The sequence below is a fragment of the Echiichthys vipera genome, assembly GCF_963691815.1.
Source record: "Echiichthys vipera genome assembly, chromosome: 20".
Lineage (NCBI taxonomy): Eukaryota > Metazoa > Chordata > Actinopteri > Perciformes > Trachinidae > Echiichthys > Echiichthys vipera.
In genome coordinates this window covers 4,042,235-4,065,324 of record NC_139845.1, presented here as the reverse complement: position 1 = coordinate 4,065,324, position 23,090 = coordinate 4,042,235, and the positions used below count along the sequence as shown (strand labels likewise).

General features: G+C 41.3%; 2 protein-coding genes across 2 annotated transcripts in view; both read left to right on the top strand.

The window, feature by feature from the left end:
* The window catches only part of rassf3 (Ras association domain family member 3), a gene marked incomplete at its 5' end in the record, with an annotated part of 79,132 nt that extends 76,899 nt beyond the window's left edge, over window positions 1–2,233 (top strand). The window contains one exon of the mRNA XM_083935582.1: window positions 1,213–2,233. Coding sequence (XP_083791708.1) covers window positions 1,213–1,362 — 150 coding nt within the window. The 3' untranslated portion in view covers window positions 1,363–2,233. The remainder of the gene's footprint in view (window positions 1–1,212) is intronic.
* An 8,492-nt stretch (window positions 2,234–10,725) lies between these two features.
* LOC310962939 (adipocyte plasma membrane-associated protein) lies at window positions 10,726–21,344 on the top strand (the record flags this gene model as incomplete). The annotated part of the gene is made up of 9 exons (XM_083935562.1): window positions 10,726–10,790; window positions 13,997–14,086; window positions 15,037–15,158; window positions 16,024–16,125; window positions 16,884–17,036; window positions 17,107–17,222; window positions 18,534–18,694; window positions 18,787–18,982; window positions 21,135–21,344. Coding segments are annotated over exons 1-9 (1,152 nt in total). The 5' UTR covers window positions 10,726–10,788.
* Between the last annotated feature and the right edge of the window lie 1,746 nt (window positions 21,345–23,090).

Sequence of the window (23,090 nt, the reverse complement as noted above, 5' to 3'; positions counted from 1 at the left end):
ATTGATGACGTCATGGCGATGCGTGGCTTTGTTTCCAGATCTTTCCGTAGACCTCTGAGTTTTTGTGCGTCTTGTCGACTGTTTTTGAATCTTTTCATCGTCCAAATCTGCAGTAAACACTCCACCTCCGCATCACACCAACGTGAACCTTTCACCGCCATTGTTTTAAATGTCCGCGCATGGTCCCTCCTTCTTTTTTCTATGTCCCAACAGGCGCACAGGAAATGACCTCAGAACCGCCGTAGGCCTCGTGCTCGTACACGTGCGCACGCTCGTGCTCGTACATGTGCAAACACGCTTTACTAAAGCCCACCTCTCCCAAACGGGCCGTGGACGGCAAGCGTGCTGTAAATAGGCGCGGTACGGTTGCACTCACACTGGTCACACAAACTAGACTTTAGCCGTGAAACGTCCTGGAGCGCGGTACGGATGGACAGTGTGAGTGCGCCCTAAATGTCCCAACATGCGTTAAGTTCAGTGAGGTGTTAATTAATCCAAACCACGTTTTCTTTTTAACCTAGATTCTCTTCTCTTCACCTTCTTTCGCTTCCTTTCCTCTAACTTCTTCCTCCTTTTCCTCATCTGCACATTCGTAAACGTAAGCATCTGTCGCATAAACTACAAAGTCCTGTGTAGAATAAATAGTTAATTATTTAATGTGATAGATTAATTACGTTCAAATAGACGTAAATATTTGTTAACGTGTATATTTCACATTTCTGTGGCAGAACTAATGTTTGTCAGCTTATTTACCCACGCTGCATTTCGGCATTAATGTTGCAAAGTAAGCGGATGTTTCAGGAAGCTCAAGGAAGTCGAGACGTTTAATCTCTTTTGTGACCAGCGGCGCGCACGAGGGTGGCGTCACGTGACCGCACGGATGAATGCCACCGTTAAAGACGTGGTAAAGATCGTTACCTCACGACCGCAGCGACGTGACAGATGTTATAAGTAGGGCTGTCAAAGTTGACTTTATAATAACGCGTTAATGCAAATTCCACTTCACGCCACTCGGTTCAGTTAACGGGCGCACGTTCTGGTAAATATGACCCCACCGTGCGCCGTAGTTTGGGAAACCAGTGGGCGCCGCAGCAGCAACAAGCATCTCCGTCCACTCCCATGTTGATGAGAGGGTTTAAGGAAGTAAGGACCACACTTGACCTGAGGCTCAAATGTGGCGCTTGAACAACGTTTTCTGCTCCTCTTCCCCAGTGGGACGCGTTCTCCATCCCCGAGCTGCGCAACTTCCTGCGGATCCTCGACAAGGAGGAGGACGAGCAGAAGGAGACGGTGCTCCGCCGCTACGAGGCGTACCGCCAGAGACTGCAGGAGGCGCTGAGGGAGGTCAGGGGGCCGTCTTAGAGCGCCCCCGCACGCCTTTAAACGGGACTACTGCCCCCTAGGGGGACGGAGGGCGAAGACAGTGTACAGTCGGACGGATAGATGTGGACGCAGGAGGAGATGGGAGGATCTAGCGCCGGGAAAGAAGGGATGACACAGACGGGAAGAAGAAGAAGGACTGGCAGAACGCAAGCGGAGGATAAACGGACCAAATCGGGACGCTGCGGTTTGATTCCTCCTGGATTAAAGACTTCAAACCGCCGCCTGATCACAACCAAAGAGTCGCTTCATTGTGCCATACTCATCCATCTCTCTCTCTCTCTCCTTCTTCTCTCGCTCCGTCACATCTCTATTACCCCTTTGTTTCATCCTTTCAGAACTCGTGAAAGACTCAAGGCCATAAGTTTTTAAAAGGTCTGTACATATTTTTTTCCTTAATTTATATGGGTGAAGCTTTTTTTTTAGTGTTTTTTTTTGTCGAAACAAACAAAAAAAGTCTTATTTTGTTGGTTTTTTCGTACAGAGGCGAAGCGTCGACGCCGTTCGTCGACACGGACACGGAGAATAGTTTATCCAGAGCGCGCCGGAGGTAAAGACGCAACGTGAGCGTCAGCTGTAGCGGCACGTGACGGGGATTTAGAGGGAAAGAAGTCGGTTTTTAATGAATTAGCCTGAAAGTGACGAAGGACGTACGGAGTCTCAAGTGTGCCAGAGAGCAAATGATTATTTTTGTATTTAAATATTATTATTTTTTATCGTTTTACTTTATTTTTACTGCTTTTTATAGAATAAAAAGACGCAAAATCAACAATGAAATAACTTAACAAGGGCTTTAAAAATAATATTAATTAATTAAATAAATATATAAATGTGCTCGGTTCAGGTAAAAACAAATCTCTCAATTTATCAAATTAATAATAATTATGTTTAATCTTTTCCTCTTTTAATTTTATAATATAATGGATTTTTTTTTTAATTAAATACATTTTTAAAAACAATTTTATATTCCTGTTACTAATGTTTCGGCCTGTCTCTCATAAATATAACATTTATTATTTTTATTTAATGCGCGGACACATTAGTAAACAGAAAAACACCAAAATTACAATTTAAACTGTTTTAAATCCATTATAAATAAAATAAAAAAGCTGAAAAATCAAATTTATCTCATGAATCTTGTGATTATAACTGTTCCGCATCCTCCTCTACGATACATACTTTATATTATTATACATACTTTATATTTACTTACATTTATATCGCATATTTAATGAATCAGCTGTGATGTTCTGGTATTGTTGGCACACTTCAGACTCCGCGGAGCATCAGCCTGAAACTGAAAGTTGCGGACGAACGCGCGGAGAAACAGAAAGTTGACTGAAAAACAGACGGACGCCGACTCTACGGAGGGTTTCTACGGAACAAAGAGTCAAAACGGATGATGTTAAGTTTGTGAATGGTGAGCGAGGATGAACTGGTTGGATTTGAAGCCGGTGTAGTTTATTTTTTGATAGCCCGCCCCCTGACCTTTGACCCTGAACGAGCAGAGGAGGGCGCGGCGAGAGTCCGCTGGCTTCTGTAAGTCGCCTGAGCAGTTTAGAGGAAGTAGAAGAGAAACTTTAGACGAGAGGGAGGAAAGAAGACGCGGGGACGACCGTAACTGGCATGACCGCAGAGCGTGACCTTAACCTTGAGGACCGTGCGTTCGCTCCCCGCGTTAACGGACGCTCCCGCGGTCCGCAGCCGAGGATAAAGGAGGTCGTCGCGTGTTAATTTCAAAATGTCTCCGTGCTCTTATCTCGTGTTAAACGCGCAGCCCCGTCCTCCTCGTCCAACGCGCGGTTCAGCGTCCGAAAAGCATGAAAGAGGGACACAAAGAAAGACAGAGAGGAGGAAAGAAGACGCGGGGGACGACCGTAACTGTCGTGACCGCAGCGCGTGACCGTAACCTTGAGGACCGTGCGTTCGCTCCCTGCGTTAACGGACGCTCCCGCGATCCGCAGCCAAGGATGAAGGAGGTCTGCTATGTGCTGACGGCTGCAGAGAACTGCGGAGAGGGAGGAAGTAGCCGCATTGTGTGGCGTTCTCCTGCCCGTGCATTCATTTCAAAATGTCTCCGCGCTCTTATCTCGTGTTAAACGCGCAGCCCCGACCTCCTCGTCCTCCTCGTCCAACCCGCGGTTCAGTGTCCGAAAAGCATGAAAGAGGGACACAAAGAAAGACAGAGAGGAGGAAAGAAGACGCGGGGACGACCGTAACTGTCGTGACTGCGGCGCGTGACCTTAACCTTGAGGACCGCGCGTTCGCTCCCAACGTTAACGGACGCTCCAGCGGTCCGCAGCCGAGGATAAAGGGAGGTCGGCGATGTGCTGACGGCTGCAGAGAACTGCGGAGAGGGAGGAAGTAGCCGCATTGTGTGGCGTTCTCCTGCCAGTCTGTCCGCGCACGTTCATTTCAAAATGTCTCTGCGCTCTTATCTCGAGCTAAAGCGCGCAGCCCCGACCTCCTCGTCCAACCCGCGGTTCAGCGTCAGACGGATAAACGAGCAGAAACATGAAAGAGGGACACAAAGAAAGACAGAGAGGAGGAAAAAAAACGCGGGGACGACCGTCGTGACAGCGCCGCGTGACCTTAACCTTGAGGACCGCGCGTCGGCTCCCCGCGTAAGAAAGACAGAGAGGAGGAAAGAGATGCGTCAGGAAGTGCAACAGAAAGTGTAAAAGTTGAGGTTTTTGTGCAGGAAGTGGTTCACGGGAAGGCTTTGCGAGTAAATAGCTGCCTTAAAAATATAATACGCAATGTTGTCTTAAGTACGTGCGGCCCGGAGACCAAAGAGGCGCGTTCTTCAGCGTCGTTGTGTCGCTTTTCCAATCAGCTGTAACTCTGATGTTTGTGTAAACGACAAACAAGCGAGTGAACGCGAAACACAAAGACAATCGTTCAAAGTCACACGGTTCAGATTCATCACGGGTCGTTTTCACAAAGGTGGAGAAAACGCTTCCTCTGTGGTTCAGAGCTGCAGACGCTGAATGAAGCGCGACACCGCCCCCCGGTGGACAGACACCGCCACTGTTCTCACTTCTGTGTCAAACTGAGTTTATAGATTATTATAATTATTATTTTTGTTGTTGTTATAACCAAAGATATTTTTGTGGTGTTGCCTGGAGCAAGAAAATATATATTTTAGCGGCCTTTTCCCCCCAAAGGGGAACATTTAGAGTGTAGATTTTTTTATTTAAAGGGGTTTTAACCCTCGTTTATTCTCCTTTTAAACACTGGGTTAATGCTGAGGAAGCCTTTTTTGATTAAAGGTCATAATTATTTGAATATTACAAGCAACTGAACGCCTAATTGTGACATTTTGACCATTAATTTTATACGTTAAGTTGAATTCTGTGACGTTTTTGTGCCTTAACTTTATGCAAATGCAACAAATAAATAATTAAATACTTAATTTTGACATTTAAATACCACATGATTCATGATTTAACATCTTTTTTTACTTTTTTTGGTGGTAATTTAACACTTAAAGTTGTGTCGCACTGTTAAAACTTTAATTTTAGGCTTCACAAATTAAAATATATATATTTATATTAAAGAAAAATGTTTTATATATTGTAGCAGCTCAAATTGAATTGGATATTTTTAGGATTAAAGATTAAAATGAAATATTTAACATAAAAATTTTAAAAAATCAGACAGAAAAAGTAAAAATATACATAAAAAAACTTAAATTTTAGGGTTCACAAATTAAATATATATATATATTATACAAGATACATAAAATACAATATGTAAAACACATTTTATTTATTGTCGCAGCTCAAATTTAATTGGATATTTTAAGGATTCAAAGATTAAAGTCAAATAAAACATAATAAAATAAATTAAATTAAATAAATCAGACACAGAAAAAGTAAAAAGATATAAAATACACCTGCAGGTAGAAACGCACGTCACTCATCTGAAGCCTCAAAGAGAAAGAAAAACATTTAATACAAATATAAATTAAATAAATAATATAAAAGTGGCTTAAACGTATAAAAATAACCCATAAAATAAAGAATATTCCACATAAATTTGGCTTTCAGTCGCTTTTAAACTCAAACTATTTTGGCCTTCTTGTGCTTCCGTACAAATAATTTAAATGATGCAAAAGTCTGCATAGAGAGGGTTAACGACCCTTAACGCCATGATGCTGTTGTTGTTGTTGTTGTTGTTGTTTGTGTATCCGATAAACAACCGCAGCTGTTTAATGACATCATCACCGGACGACTCGTATCTTTTCATTTTCGGGCACTTTAACTTTTTAAATTCAGGGAAAACGGGTTTTTATTTTTATTTTTTTATTTTCTAATCCTCTTAAAACGGACGCCATCTTTACTCTCTTTACTTTATCTTAACGTTCACACGCTTCTCTTATTTTGAAAGGGTGTGTTAAGCTCCGCTCGTGCTTCTGTGTTTTCTGTGTTTTTGCTGTAAACTGTGAAACGTTTTGAGTCTCGCGCGTGTTCCCGTGTACGAACGCGCTCCACTGAACGCACCACTGGGCTTAAAGCTTTGGTATTATTATTATTATTATTATTATTATTATTATTATTATTATTAACGTGGATAAAACTTGGGGTCGGACGGCATTTTGAAATAAACTTTAATTGTATTTAAAATGTTTAATGTTTTTTCCAGATGCTGTCGGATCTGCTGAGGATTATTAATGACATCATTCATGTTTTTGGGCCCGAGTGTTGATTTATAAGTGTTTATAATATATAATATTAATTATTCACAGGTTTTCTGTTTAAGGTTGTTCAAGAAAACAAAAACATTCAGACAGTTTGTGTTTAATGCCCGTGTTCGAATGTTCAAACTTTATTTAACAGGCGTTTTAAAGGGATATATGGCGTCCCAAAGGTGCCCCCGAAAACATTAATGTAAAGAGATGCAAACTAATGAATGATAATGAATGAATGCAAAACAACTGCAAAGAGACGCCAAAGAACCACATAAAAGATGCAAAACAACCACAAAAAAGATGCAAAATTGATACAAAACTAATAAAAATTAATAGTAAACAATCACAGAGATGCAAAACTATGGTAAAGACATACAAAAGAAAAAAACGTAAATGCAAAACAACTGTAAAAGACACAAAACAACCACAAATTGATACTAAACTAATAAAAAATAAATGTAAAACAACCACAGAGATGCAAAACTATCGTAAAGACATACAAAAGTAATAAACTTAAATGCAAAACAACTGTAAAAGACACAAAACAACCCCAAATAGATGCAAAACTGAAAAAAATGTAATTAAAACAATCACAGAGATGCAAAACAACCACAAAAAAGATCCAAAATCAGCCTAAATTGATACTAAACTAATACAAAATAAATGTAAAACAACCACAGAGATGCAAAACAACTGTAAAAATTAAATTAAAACAATCACCAAAAGACGCAAAATGATTGTAAAAAGATGCAAAAGAATCGTAAATAGATGCAAAAATCATAAACATAAATGCAAAACAACTGTATAGAGACACAAAACAACCACAAAAAAGATGCAAAACAACCACAAAAAGATGCAAAATTAGTGTAAATTGATGCAAAACAAATACAAAATGAATGTAAAACAATCACAGAGGTTCAAAACGACCACAGTGAGGTGCAAACTTGTGTCTCAGCTCTTCTTCCTCTCATTGATATTTTGTTTTCGTCGAGTTTATTAAAGATAAAGTCGACAGGAGCAGCTTTTACAGCAGCACAGGGCTGAAAGTGTGAACGCTGGAGCTCCACACACCTGCAGGAGTCTCTCCCTCTCTCTCTCTCTCTCTCTCTCTCTCTCTCTCTCTCTCTCTCTCTCTCTCTCCCTCTCTCTCTCTCTCCCTCTCTCTCTCTCTCTCTCCCTCTCTCTCTCTCTCTCTCCCTCTCTCTCTCTCTCTCTCTCTCTTTCGTGTCTGGTGTTTTGTCTCTAAGTCGTTTCCTAAAGTGTCCTTTCTTCTTCCTCCGCAGGAGAAACGCTGTCGTCTGTCAAATCTATTAAAGGTGAATTAGAACCACTAAAGGACGTTTGTGTGCTTTTATTTGCACCTTTTGCAGCTTTGCTTCTGATTTTCTGCACTTTCTGGAGTTAGAGGGATTCTTTTATGTGTTAATTTATTTATATTTATAGTTGTTATAATGTTTGACAGGGGAAAGGTGAGTGGATTCATTCATGACTTGATTGAAAGAAAACATCTTTACTTTTTTAAAGCAAACTTTTCTTTGATTTTCATCATAAAAGCCTTTGTTTCCCAAATCCACTCACATTTTCCCAGAAGTATATATATTTATTTTAATTATGTATAACCAAAGACATAAGAAAAAAATTATATAATCTAAAATTAAATTAATATATAATGAAAATATATATATATATATATATATTTATTTATATAAATATATATTTGCAGAGCACTGCAGTCTGGAGCAGAGGCGCCTCCTCCTCCCGTCCTCTGTTTGAACTCTTATTTCCCCTCCCCTCTGTGTGGACGTGTGTGTGTGGACGTGTGTGTGTGTGTGTGGACGTGTGTGTGTGTGTGTGTGTGTGCGTGCGTGCGAGTGTGTAGCTGCCAATGCTGCCTTCAAAATAAAAGCTCAGACTGTAATCTCCCAAAACAAAACCGTCCCAGCTTTTCTTACGGTTCCTTGAAATCCTTAAAAAGCCCTTGAAAGTTTTTGAAAATCGACATTAAAGTACTCGAACTGATGTGTTTTTGTGCCAGAATTGAAATGAAAGCTCTAAAGATTTTCTTTTAACATGACTTCTTCAGTGAATAGTTCTGCTGTCTGCAGCACGTCTCCTGCAGCTGGGTCATGTCATGCAGTGATTCAGGAAGAGTTCAAGTGGTTGAACAACATCCTACAATGGACTTTTCCTATGTCTTGGTTCCTAAAATCAAATGTTTTATACAGGTGTTGTTCCTTGTTTCACCTGGAGAAAGTGAGATGCTCCTGGACAAACCTTCAGGCCTCTCTTGTCGTCTTAATCGTTGTCTGTGAGCGTCTGTAGAAACCTGCAGGACCTCAGGTCTGTAACAGTCTTTCACCTCGACCCACGTCTCAAACCGTGACCTGTCAGGTGCTTGGATTACAGGAAACTGGACCTTTGAAAGTCCTTGAAACGCCCTTGAATGTGACGTTTAAGAAGGTGTGGGAGCCCTCTTGGTATTTAATCTAATTCCACTTTGAATGAATGAATGAATGCTTTATTTCAAACACGTGAAAAACATATTACACTTGAAGCACGAGTCAATAAAACTTCCTTCCCCTTCTCCACTTCGTATCTAGCATTATAGGTTTTCTTACTTCCTGTGTATCCTCATCTCATCTCATCTCATCTTCAGCCTCTTATCCGGGGTCGGGTCGCGGGGGCAGCAGCTTTAGCAGGGGACCCCAAACTCCCCTTTCCCGGGCCACATTAACCAGCTCTAACTGGGGGATCCTGAGGCGTTCCCAGGCCAGTGTGGAGATCTAATCTCTCCACCTGGTCCTGGGTCTTCCCCGAGGCCTCCTCCCGGCTGGACGTGCCTGGAACACCTCCCTAGGGAGGCGCCCAGGGTTCATCCTTACCAGATGATCCTGAACCACCTCAACTGGCTCCTTTCAACGCAAAGGAGCAGCGGCTCTACTCCGAGTTCCTCACGGATGCTGAACTTCTCCCCCTCTCTCTAAGGGAGACTCCAGCCCCCCTCCTGAGGAAACACATTTCAGACGCTTGGACCTGGACCTGGTTCTTTGGGTCCTGACCCAGCTTTCATGACCACAGGTGAGGGTAGGAACCAGGACTGAGCCGTAGATCCAGAGCTTTGCCTTCCTCAGCTCTCTTTTGGTCACAACGGTGCGGTAGAGCGACTGCAGCTCCGCCCCCGCTGCTCCGATTCTCCGGCCAAACTCACGCTCCATCGTCCCCTCACTCGTGGACAAGATCCCGAGGTACTTGAACTCCTTCCTGTGTATCCTGTTTATTTTAATACGCTCAACAAAACCAACAATAACCAACAAACAAACACAATAACCACTTGTGTAAATAAATAAATGACAAGTACGACAAACTGTGAGACCCTTAGTGTTTGTCAGACCCCTCTTCTTCTTCCCTGCACCCTGTAAACACCATCAGTTTGTGCTGCTGTTGGACTTTGCTCATGGTTGGACGTCGTCTGAGCTCCTCCTCTCGTCTGCTCCACTCTTTCACTCCACATGTGGAAATGCAAAAGGTCTTTAAAGCCGAGTGTGCACACAGAAACAACAGCAACAACGTGTAACTGACACAACACACGACACAAGAGCTTATTCAGTCGACCAAGGTCACTAAGATGTGACGTTCTGCACAATCACTGAATCTTGTGCCCTTTGTTTTATAGCAGTGTACAAAGAAATCAAACTAATCCAACATTAATCCCTGGATTACCTGAGGGAAAGCTCAGATTGCATTTGCAGTGGACACATTTCTAAATAACTAATAAAAGTGTAGCCTCTAAATTCCCACAGTTCAGTATAAAGGTGGGAAAGTTCAGCAGGGCCCAAAAATAAAGATTTGAGTGATGTGCAACAGTAAAATGGTCAAAAGAAGCTTTTATTTCACTCAGTAAAGTAAGTTTAAACAGTTTATTTTAACATTTAAATGCTCACATGAAGGAGGTTCCCTTCTGCGAAGTTGCTCCTTCAAAATAAAAGAGATTTATATATATTAAAGGTCTTTTTTTAACTGTATTTGCACATTTTCACAAATATAACGCAAACATTTGTAGAAAAAATTGGCAGAAAAAAAAGGTTTTAATGAACATTACGTCCTTAAATTATACTGACATAACACAAGTAAACTTAGGAAGAGAGAGAGAGTTTGAATACACATTAAAATAAAACAATAAATACATAAATACAATGAAATTAAATTAAAAAAAGTGGACTTTATCACGGTTTTACATTTCCTTAAATAAGTCTTGTAACCTATCAGCGGTTTAAGTCATTTTATTATTATTAATAATGTGGATAGACTCAAAATAATCAAAGTTTGGCTGAGAATTTAGTTTTATGGATCAGAAATGTTCCTTGGAGAATTAATAAATTGACATTAATCCACTTTATTGTTTTGTTTTTGTTTTCATAACAGGAAATGACGTCTTTTGCTACAAATTTAATTATTATTAATTAATTAATTATATAATTATTGTCCTGAAAAGCTTTAATTTCCCCCCAAAGCTCCAAAGTGACACCGACACCTCCTGTATTTAAATCCCATCTGTGGTTAATGGTAAAGAAAAGACGCACAAATGGACCGGAAACGCCAATGCGCTTTTATTTTGAAAGTCCTCGCCTAATGCCCTTTCTGATACCCCGGTGAGTTTCACGCTCGCGCTCCTGCGGTCGGACCTGTTTGTCTGCAGCAGAGAGAAAAACGCAACAATGTAAGTTTGACACTTTTTAATGTTTTTAATACTTTTCTCTGTGCAAACACCGGAAGTGAGCCGGTTCCGTCTGCGCCGCCGAACCGCGTTTAAAAACCCGATAATTGTTGTTCTGAGCGCAGCGGCGTCCTAATAAAGAGCAATTAAAGGTCTCTGTTGAACCTTTAAGGGTCACACTTTAATTCGGCTTTGTTAAAATGCACCAAGAAGCTTTTATTTTTATTAAATCAAACGTCAACAGCCGGGTTATTCAGAGTTACTCCGCACGTGTGGGCGGACAGGAGGTTGCATAAACTTTGAATTTGACCCGAACACAGTCCTGCTTCCTCATTTTGACACCTTTTATATAAACTCTTATGTGTTTCCTTACATATGCATGTTCCAGTTATGGATTTGCATTAAAGTTTGGCTTAAAAGATGCAAAATAACATCTTTAAAACACTTATTTATTTATAAATGATGCATCTGCAAGGGATAATTCAAAGCAATTGTATTTATATTTATATTTAAGAGCCAAATCATAACAAAGGTTATCCCAGGATAATGTGTGTCTTATGTATTTCCTTACATATGCATGTTCCAGTTATGGTTTTGCATTAAAGTTTGGCTTAAAAGATGCAAAATAACATCTTTAAAACATTTTTTAATGATCTGCAAGGGTCAGTTTAATTCAGTTGTATTTATATTTATATTTAAGTGCCAAATCATAACAAAGGGTATCCCAGGACACTTTACATAGCAGGTAAATTAATTAAAAATAAATAAATAAAAAGCAGATTTAGTACATTGACTAAATTAAATTAAAAATAAACAAATAAAACAGATTCCTGCTTCCTGATTTTGACACTTTTATATAAACTCTTATGTGTTTCCTTGTATATGCATGTTCCAGTTATGGTTTTGCATTAAAGTCTGCCTTGCTACAAGGTGCCAAAACAGGTATTTATCCATTTATTTTATTAATGATGCATCTGCCAGGGACACACTGCAGAAATGTGTCAAATGCTTGTTTCTGCAGCACAGTGTTCGCCTGATAAAGTCACTTAAATCCGTTTTATACTTTTACTGGAAGAGCATTTGAAAGTTCATATTCACGGACTAACTAACGCAAATCTGACTTTGAATTTAATTGAATTTAAGTTGGAGTAGAGCCGCTGCTCCTTTGCGTTGAAAGGAGCCAGTTGAGGTGGTTCAGGATCATCTGGTAAGGATGAACCCTGGGCGCCTCCCTAGGGAGGTGTTCCAGGCACGTCCAGCTGGGAGGAGGCCTCGGGGAAGACCCAGGACCAGGTGGAGAGATTAGATCTCCACACTGGCCTGGGAACGCCTCAGGTTCCCCCAGTTAGAGCTGGTTAATGTGGCCCGGGAAAGGGAAGTTTGGGGTCCCCTGCTAAAGCTGCTGCCCCCGAGACCCGACCCCGGATAAGAGGCTGAAGATGAGGGAGATGAGTTTTAGTCAAAGTTGTTTCCAAAGACAGCAGATGTGTGAGGGCGGCTCATGAGACCAGGAAAGTGTTTCTCACTCACTCGGCGCCATTTAGGGTTTCCTGTGCAGATTTCTCCCCAGAATAATGAAAGAGTCCAGATGTCATGTTTGAACCTCTGACTGCTGCTTTTTTATTTTATTATTTTTTTATTTTTTTTATTGATTTTTGCAGATAGAACAAATTATTGAAATGTATATAGACATATATATATAAATAATAAATATCGGGAAATTAAAATATATTATAATAAAATATATTGACTATATATATATACATAATATATTACATTTAATTTATATATACATATATAATAAAATATTAAAATGTTGATATATAACAAAAATATTGAAGTTAATACATATACATATATACACGTACGTTAATACATATATATATATATATATATATATATATATATATATATATATACATATATATATATATATATATATATATATATATATATGTATGTATATATATATATATATATATATATATAATACAAAATATGACCAGAATACAGAAACGGGTAAAACACATGTACAGTACGTTTGCTTTAAGGTGAAAAAAATAAAAATAAAACCCAGACAAAAACAGAAAAACCCCAACATGAATCCTGTTATCCCTCCCAACAACCCACGTCAGACACGATCACAATAACAAAAAAACAAAACAACAAGTAACCAAATAACATGTAACACGAGAAGATAGGGTAAAAAAATAAATAATAATAATAGAAAATAAAGAGAAAAACACACTAAAACTAAAAGCAAAACTAATTAACATAATTAGAGAAAGAGAAAGACAACAAAGAATTAATAAACAGCCATTTATTAATTAGTTAACAGTGATTCTATTGCTAATAATATTAATAATAATAATAATTATTCGTCTAAAAGGGGGAAACAAAGAAGTGTCCAGAGGAGTTCCTCCACCTTTAAGGATGAAAGCCTCCTGCAGTGAATGTGCTGACTGCGTCATTTATTGTCTTGAGTGTTGACTCTCGGACCGATGGGGTCACAGTCTGTGTGACAACGTGTGAGACATGCACAGGTCAAAGGTCACGTCAACATGTGTGACGCAACGCTGTTGAGTTATTAACCCCAGAAACGACAGAGTCCTTTAATCTAGCAGCTTGTACAAAGATATAATATTTGAGTAACGGTGAAATGTGCAGGAAATAGATCCTTTAAAGGTAATTTTACAAAGTTGAGGCTTTCTTTTTTTAGTTGTTTTTAATGCAGATATTTTTGTTTTTACACTTTTTTACACACAGTCACAGGTGGATTAATGAATGAGCCTCCTGCACTCACAAAATGTTGCTGTAAAAAAAAAAACAACCACGCCGAAATATGAAACTACGAAAAATAGATGCACACTGACCACAAAGAGGCGCAAAATGACTTTAAATACATACAGAACTAGCAATAACATAAACATACGACTACAAACGACCTAAAATGACTTAAGAGACGCAAAACAACAATAAAAAGATGCAAAAATACTAAACATTCATGCAAAACAACTGCAAAGAGACACAAAAAGATGCAAAACTATCGTAAATAGATGCAAAAATAATAAAAATGAATGCAAAACAACTGCAAAGAGCCACAAAACAACTGCAAAAAGATGCAAAAGTAATGAAACCTAAATATAAAACAATCACAGACACGAAACAACTGTAAAAAGATGCAACGTTTGTTGTTTGTGCTCTGTCAGGTTGGGTAAGAGGTCGTTGGTGGCGGCTCTGCTCGCTGTGGTGTTTGGCGTTTACCTGCTGCCCTCTCCCATCGACCCCAGACCACACGTGTGAGTACGCACACGGACACAGAAGACCCTTAAAACACTTTCAGAAGAAGCAACCTCTCATCCAAGAGGCTTCATCAGTTCATGTACGCATCTGACCAGGCTGGGACTGGACCAGGACCAGGACCAGGCTGGGACTGGACCAGGACCAGGCTGGGACTGGTCCAACTATCTGGTGTGGAGATCCAGGTATTTAACCTCTCACAAGGCCGATGATGTCACTGGAACCCTTTCTGCTCCAAGTGCCGACGACCGTCCTTAGAGTGGCAGTCGTTGGTGGAAGTAGGTTTGGACTTTGTTAGTGCTGGTCCAGTCCCAGCCTGGTCCTGGTCCTGGTCCAGTTGTTGGTGGAAGTAGGTCTGGACTTCTTTAGTGCCAGTCCAGTCCCAGCCTGGTCCTGGTCCTGGTCCAGTCGTTGGTGGGAAGTTGGTTTGGACTTTGTTAGTGCTCTATTGAGTCTTAACGACAGTCGTTGGAGTCACAGGAGGACGTTTGTGAACAGTTGTTCTCTGAGGTTGGATTGTTGAATGAAGGGATGAAAGGGCAGCATTGTAAACTGGAGAGAAGTGGCGTCTCAGACCTCCTCCTCTGTTCAGGGATGGTTTCTCTACTTTTGCGTGGATGGCTTCTATTTTTTTTTATTTAGTTAGTTGGTCCAGTCCCATCCTGGTCCAGGTCCTGGTCCTGGTTCTGGTCCTGGTCCTGGTCCTGGTCCAGTCCCAGCATGGTCCTGGTCCTGGTCCTGGTCCAGTCCCAGCCTGGTCAGATACGTACATGAACTGATGAAGCCTCTTGGATGAGATGTGAAACGTCTTCCTAGACAAATAACCAAGTCCAGTTGCTTTTGACTGAAATAGCTTTGAGGAGAACGACGACCTGGACACATGAGAACATTCAGCGGCTCCATGTACATGTTATAATAGCACATGGTGTAATGAACTATGTTCCTGCAGACTGAAGGGGCCTCCTCCGGCCCTCGAGGGACCGCTGGCCGTCAACACGCGGCTGCAGAAGGGCCGCAGGCTCTTTACTGGGAAACTACACGGACCAGAATCCTTCACTGCAGATGAGGAGGGTGAGCGTGATTTTTATGTGAACTTTGAATCCAAATCGATCTACCGCTCAATCTTGGTTCCTACCCTCACCTGTGGTCATGAAAGCTGGGTCAGGACCCAAAGAACCAGGTCACGGGTACAAGCGTCTGAAATGTGTTTCCTCAGGAGGGGGTCTGGAGTCTCCCTTAGAGAGAGGGGGAGAAGTTCAGCATCCGTGAGGAACTCGGAGTAGAGCCGCTGCTCCTTTGTGTTAAAAGGAGCCAGTTGAGGTGGTTCAGGATCATCTGGTAAGGATGAACCCTGGGCGCCTCCCTAGGGAGGTGTTCCAGGCACGTCCAGCTGGGAGGAGGCCTCGGGGAAGACCCAGGACCAGGTGGAGAGATTAGATCTCCACACTGGCCTGGGAACGCCTCAGGATCCCCCAGTTCGTTCTTTGGGTCCTGACCCAGCTTTCATGACCACAGGTGAGGGTAGGAACCAAGATTGACCGGTAGATCCAGAGCTTTGCCTTCCTCAGCTCTCTTTTCGTCACAAGCGACTGCAGCACCGCCCCCGCTGCTCCGATTCTCCGGTTAAACTCACGCTCCATCGTCCCCTCACTCGTGAACATGATCCTGAGGTACTTGAACTCCTTCACTTAGGGTCAGGACTCATTCCCTACCTGGAGTAACAATCCACCGGTTTCCTGCTGAGCGCCACAGCCTCAGATTTAGAGGTGCTGATCCTCATCCCGGCCGTTTCACACTCGGCTGCGAAGCGATCCAGTGAGTGCTGAAGCTCACTGACCGACGACGCCATCAGGACCACATCATCAGCAAAAAACAGAGACGAGATCCTGGTGTGAATGCTGTTTCACAGAAATCACCTGTCCTCGTTGTGTTTCAGGCAACGTGTACACGGGAACAGTGGACGGGAAGCTGTGGAGGATCGGTCCTGATGACAGCCTCAGCCTCATCACACACATGGGACAGGATCTCCCAGAATGTGGTTTGTGTTTGTTCCTTCTAACGCTTTCCTTCAAGCTCACAGTTGAATTTGGGAGTCGGGTATTTGTTGAATGAAGCGTTATTGATCCTTTATATCAGCAGTTAAGTTTCTGTTCATACTGTGGTTTGGTTGTAAGTCCAATAGATGAAGAAATGTCTTTTTCATCCCATACGGAAAATGTGATGAAGAAAGAACTCATAACAGATTTCTCAGATTAATGAGTTTGTATCTCACCTCGTAATACCTCATTTTGAGATTCATTCATCTTCAACCGCTTGTCCCTGTCGGTGTCGATCCCTAGCGGGGGGCTGGAGCCGATCCCAGCTGACATCGGGCGTGAGGCGGGGTCCACCCTGGACAGGACGCCAGTCTATCACAGGACACATAGAGACGAACAGAGACAGACAACCATTCACACCTACGGGTGATTTAGAGTCATCAATGAACCGAACACCTGCACGTCTTTGGACTGTGGGAGGAAACCGGAGAACCCGCAGAAAACCCATGCAGACACGGGGACAACATGCAAACTCCACACAGAAGGGCCCCAGACGGGATTTGATCCAGGAACCCTCTTGCTCTAGGGCGACAGTGCTAACCACCACCTCACCGTGCCGCCCTCATTTTGACATACTTAGTCTATGGATCTTTTTTCATCCAATTGGCCAAAAATGGGCCTCCGTAGTTTTGAGTTCTGAGTTTGTAACATGTTGTCACTCATTAAACGTGTGTGTATGTGTGTGTGTGTGTGTGTGTAGGCAGCAGTACAGACTTTGAGCTCGTGTGCGGTCGTCCTCACGGCGTTCGTCTGGATCGGCACGGCCAGCTGATAGTCGCTGACTCGTACTTCGGGCTGCACAGCGTCAACCCCAAAACTGGAGAGAAGACTCTGCTGCTGGCTAATTCACAAGGTAAACTCGTCATTTTAAGTTGTAAACTCATTTATTTTTCAGTTTTTCACTTGTTTTCTGTGTTCCTCAGGTGCGGACGGCGTTCCCTTTGCCTTCCTGAACGGCCTGGAGATTTCCTCCCAAACCGGCATCATCTATTTCACCGACTCGTCCAGTCGCTGGGGGCGGCGACACGTCAAACTGGAGGTGAAAGAAGGGCAACACGGGGTCATTTCAGGGTCAATTAGCCTTAAAGAGAACTTCTAGTCGGCTCATTTGTATCTAAAATGAAGGGATTGAAAAGAGCAGCAGGCGTCTTTTTACCAGCAAAAGAGAAGCTGAAGCTAACGAGTCCTTCAAGTTTTTTTTTTTTTAGTGTTGCTAGGCAACAGAAGCCCTTTGACTAACACAAGGACACTCAGGCTTGTTCTTTTTACCCGTCTGTTCGGCCCATTTGACTAAAAAGGACTCAAAGACTCAAGGAGAGGCACATGAACTTAAACTCTGTTAAACTACTCTTAAAGTCTGATTATTTCCACTAACTTCCGCCTAAAGAAGAAATCTGGCATCGTCTACGAGAGTATAGTAGAAATACTTAATTGATTTGATTCAGGGGGGGATATTGGTTTGTTACATTTGCACCATTCTTTTGAGTACAAATTAAAAGCTAAACAAAACTATAAAAGACTAAACTAGTAGCTAAACTAACCATGCTAAGCGAATCTCGACTAAAAGCCGAACCAAACTAGAAGCTAAACAAAACCATGCTAAGCTAAACAAGAGCTAAACAAAACTAGAAGTTGAACAAAACTATGCTAAGCCAAGCTAAAATTAACTAAACTAAAAGCTAAATGAAAAGCAAAACAAAACTATGCTAAGCTCAACCAAACTAGAAGCTAAACTAAACTAAAGCTAATCCAAACTAGAAGCTAAACAAAACTTTGCTAAGCTAAACCAAACTAGAAGCTTAACTAAACTAAACGCTAATCCAAACTAGAAGCTAAACTAAACTAAACGCTAATCCAAACTAGAAGCTAAACAAAAGTAGGCTAAGCTAAACCAAACTAATAAGTCAAACTAGACAATGCTAAGCAAGGCTAAATTAAACTAAATGGATAAACTAAGAAACTAAACTGAAGTTAAAAAGTAAATCTATGCTAAACTAAATTGAACTAAAAAGATACACCAAACTACGAAACTATATGCAGCTAAAATAAACTACACTAAAATGTATGCTAAACAACTACATTTAAAGCAAAACCAAACTATGCTAAGCTAAATTAAAAGCTAAACAAAACTATGCCAGGCTAAATATTACTGAAAAGTTAAACCAGATTAGAAGCTAAAGAAAACCATCCTAAGGTAAACTGAACTAATAAGTCAAACTAAACTATGCTAAGTAAGGCTATATTAAAATATATCAAACTACGAAACTATACAAACCTAGAATTAACCTCAATAAAAATGTAGGCTAACTATGCTAAGCTAAAGCTATGCTAAACGTGTTTGATGTTTCAGGTGATCGAGCTGAACAGCCTCGGTCGTCTTCTCTCCTACGACCCAGAGACGGGAAGTGTGAAGGTCCTGCTGGACTCTCTCTACATGCCCAACGGCATCGCCCTGTCGCCTGACGAGCACTTCCTGTTGCTGGCAGAGACGAGCATCGGACGCATACTGAGGTACACACACACACACACACACACACACACACACACATACAAACACACACACTCACGATAAGATGAACAGCTCACACTCTGTCTGCCGTCAGATTTTGGCTGAAGGGCCCGAAGGCTGGCACCAAGGAGATCATCATGGACAACATGATCGGTTACCCCGACAACATCCGCCTTAGCGACCACGGATCTTTCCTGGTTGGCATAACGACGACGCGATTCCGAAAGTTTACGCCTCCCTTCCTGGACATGATCGCCCCGTACCCGGCTGTCAAACGCTTCCTTGCCAAGGTCAGTGTCCTCTTATGTGTTCTGGTTCCCACCTGTTTTTGGGTTCGATACCTCCTTCAAATGAACTCACGTACCCCCTACATCGAGTCAAAAGTGAGGTAATTGTGTCACCAGTCGGACGCCGTTCGCTAGTTTTAGCCCTCTCCGGACAGCTCTGGTCTGCCGTGGTTTCCGGTCTTTTCGTGGTGCTTTTACCTGACGATCGCCACCGAAGTGCAAGTAGAATTAATTTACACACTTCTAAGATTCTACAAGTGAAATTTAATATTTGTACATGAGCGTTTAAATGTCAGATTAGTAACGGAAAGTGACCTTGATGAGAGAAAGCAGTTAGAACGTTTGGCCGACGCTCAGCCTGAGCGGCCCTGGTGGTGGTTTACATTAATAATGGAAATTAAGAAGACTTTACGGTTTATTTTGGAGCTGTAAAAGTGTGTGCTTTTATTGTGAAGGACTGAAGTGTGGTCCAGGATGTTTTGACAGCATTGATGTTAATGTGGACGACCAGCAGCTTCCAGTGTTTACGGCGAGGAGCTACTTTTATTTAGTTATTCAAACTCTTTTAGTCAGTAGTTTAACCACTTAAGCTGCTTAAACGCTATACTTTAAGCTAACTATTATCCATTTCTTTAAGCTTGCTTTTACCATTTAGCCAATAGCTACTTTTAGCTAATTATTTGAACTCCTTTAGGCTGTACTTAAACCATTTTAGTCACTATACCTTAAGATAACTATTTCCGCCATTAATCTGTTACTTTAAGCTAACTACTTTACCTGTTTTAGTCCGTACTTTAACCATTTGAGCTGCTTATGCAATACTTTAAGCTAACTAACTGGTTACATTTAGCTAACTTTAACATTTAGCCAATAGCCAACTCTTTTAGTCAGTAGTTTAAGCTAACCATTTAAGCCACTGTACGTCAAGCTAACTATTTCAACCGTTAATCTATTACTTTGAGCTAAATTTGACCATTTAGCCGATAGCTACTATTAGCCAATCATCATTTGATTTCATTGCTTTAAGCTACCTGTTTAAACTTCTGTGCTCGCTCGCTAATTAGATTTCACACACTCTTGTTTTACAACTTGTAGTAAGGTTGATTCTTTTATTCAAATCATAATATGCTGTGTATAGTTTTTCAAATTAGTTGAGCTGTTTCATAATCTTTTCAAGTAAACTTTGGCCACAGCACAAGTACGCTGGTGGGGAATCACCGCCTTATATATCCTATTTAAGTGGTTAGTGCTTAAGAAAAGAGCGACGAACATCCTGAAATCCTGTTATTAGTCAACAAAAGTGGACTTCAGTCAAGAACAGATCTGATTCTTGTGTGTTTTTTTTTTTTGCTGCATCCAAAGTAGTAAAAACTGATTTAATGCACGTTAGATTATTGTAAATAAGAGCTAAAAAGAGTTTAACAAGCGACGCTAGGGTGGTCAGACAAACACTGCTCTGAACTCTGAAGTGCTGCGAATGTAGACGGGCAAAGATGCAATTAAATATAGTTCCCGGAAAGTGAGAGGCTGTGCAGTTTAATCAGCACTTAAAGCCAAATCTGCTTTCCCATGATGCTTTTGGAACAATGTGCGATTCACAATTATCTCATCCGTCAATCAGGAGAGAATCACTTTAGCAGGCTTTGTTCCCGGCCGCACTGAGACTAGATAGTGTGAAATCGGAAAGGACAGGGGGTAGGACACACACACACACACAGACAGACACACACACACACACACACATGCGCTCACACACACACACACTTGGAAGGAACAGGTTTAAACTCCCGGTGAACTCTGGGAAACGTCAGCTGAGGTCACACTGACGGAGAAACTGTTTTTCAGCTCAGTTCAGCCAAAAAACTTTATTTAAAACAAAGATTTGAAGATGTGACCGGACTGTATTAAGTTGTATTAAGGTGCTTAAATAGAGTCATGACACAAAAATGAGTAATGTAAAGGATGCGAGTGTTATTCACATACATTCAATTTAAGATCCGATAATAAACAATGCTCCATTGTAAGTAAATCATTGAATATTTGACGTTTCTTCTTGAAAAATGACTGAAATGATTATCAAAATAGTCGCTGCTAAGAGGATTAATCATTAAGATGAACTGTAAATATATTAATCTGACTGTTTACGTGTTCCCAGGTGATTCCTCTGAGCTGGTACGGCGCCCTGCTGCCGCGCTACGCTCTGGTCCTGGAGCTGGGACCGGACGCTGAGATCGTGGGAACGCTTCACGACCCCGAAGGCCGCCTGACGTGGGCCGTCAGCGACGTCTTCCAGCACAGAGGGAGGACCTACCTGGGCAGCACCGACCTGCCGTTCCTGCCCGTCCTGGAGGGATGGGAGACCTGATGATGATGATGATGATGATGACGATGGACTACGTCAGGAAACTAAATGTAGGCTTTTTAAAAACAAATTGGACGGTTCAAGCTTCTAACGGAGGCAGCTACAGGGCGAGGGAGTCCGCGGTGCTTCTGGATTTGACATTTTTGAAGGTTTTAAGTTGGTGTTCGCGTCCGGAGCAAACGCCCGGATGTTGCTAACGCTCCCACTAACGACCTGAGAGGTGAACCGAGCACCTGTGATCATCTAAAGACACTTTTAGGAAAGTTAATCCTCAATCCGCTCAAACTAAGAGATGAAAAACAGCTCGATAAAGAAAAAAAAGACATAAAACGATGGTTATATGAAACCGTGTCCAGAGGCTACAGCTAACAATCATCTTAGTAATCGAGTATTTGAGTAATCGGATAAGAAATACTTAATTAAAGAGCATTAGTTAACTTACAAAGCAGAAAACTAACTAACTGGTTTTACCTTTTTATTGAACTGACTCATAAATTAACACTTAATACATTGACATCCCTTCCAACTGAAATTAAACTGGACTAAAACTTGACTAGAGACACTTTTAATGTTTGTTTTTAGCATTTTCCATCTTCTTTCTTCAGCCATCGTCGATATTGGACTCATCAAAAATCAACAAACTCTCTAAAAAATGTTAAATTTCTCCATGTGTTTGAAAACTGAGCGAGTGTTTGCTGTTAATACGATGTTGGAAAGTAATTTTAAAATAAAGATTTTATATAAAAACCTCAGTGAGACTCCTGAACACTCAGCTTTTCTGTAAACTTAATATCTCCTGAAGATGTTTGAAGACCTCTCCTCTGGACTCTGACAGGTGATTTTTTCACTATTTTCTAACATTTAATAGATTAAACAATGTGTTAATTCATCTATAAAACAATCTGTAGTTGCAAAATACTTCTGCTTGTTGTTTCCTACAACTGAACTTAAACTTTGCATTTGATTTAGGGTTCAACGGGAGCTGCTTCGTGGACTCCTGAAGAGGGATTACTTGTGACAACAGGTGCGTACAGACTCTTCTCATGCTGCTGCAGAGGTCTTGTGACTGTTGCAACTGTTAAAGTTTCACAGAACTTCTCTTTTCAGGCATTTTTTCATATTCTCGGACGTTGATGAGCTCATTTAAAGTGTAATTCCGGCGCAAGATCATCCCATCATCACGTGGCTAACACTGATTAGCTCGGGGCAGTAGTGGTGAAGGCATTCAAAGGTCTTTTTTACCACTAATAATGCTGAAAATAACAGCAAACCTCTGCAGCAGCATGAGAAAAGTCCCTACAAACAACACAAAGCAGCAACAGCGTAGTTAGTGAAGCCAGAGTTTATTAAAAGAGTGTTTTAAAGACTTAGCTACTGGCCCCTGTACCAGCTCCTCTCATAGTAAAGTCCATTCAAGTGGATTACCAAAGGCAATCCCAAAGGAAGGAGCCCATTGGTGCTTTGTTGTGTGTGTAGGGACTCTTCTCATGCTGCTGCAGAGGTTTGCTGTTACTTTCAGCAGCATTAGTGGTTAAAAAAGACCTTTGAATGCCTTCACCATGCTGCCCCGAGCTAATCACTGTTAGCCACGTCCGGCTGTTAGCGACTGCAGGATTTCTCCTTTAATCGTTCATACACGAAAGAAACTCTTGATTATTTGACTGATGTATGTAAGTGCCAGAAAAGACCACAGGATGATTTTGTGCTGGAATGACACTTTAAAGTTAAACTTGTATTAGCAGCGTTAGC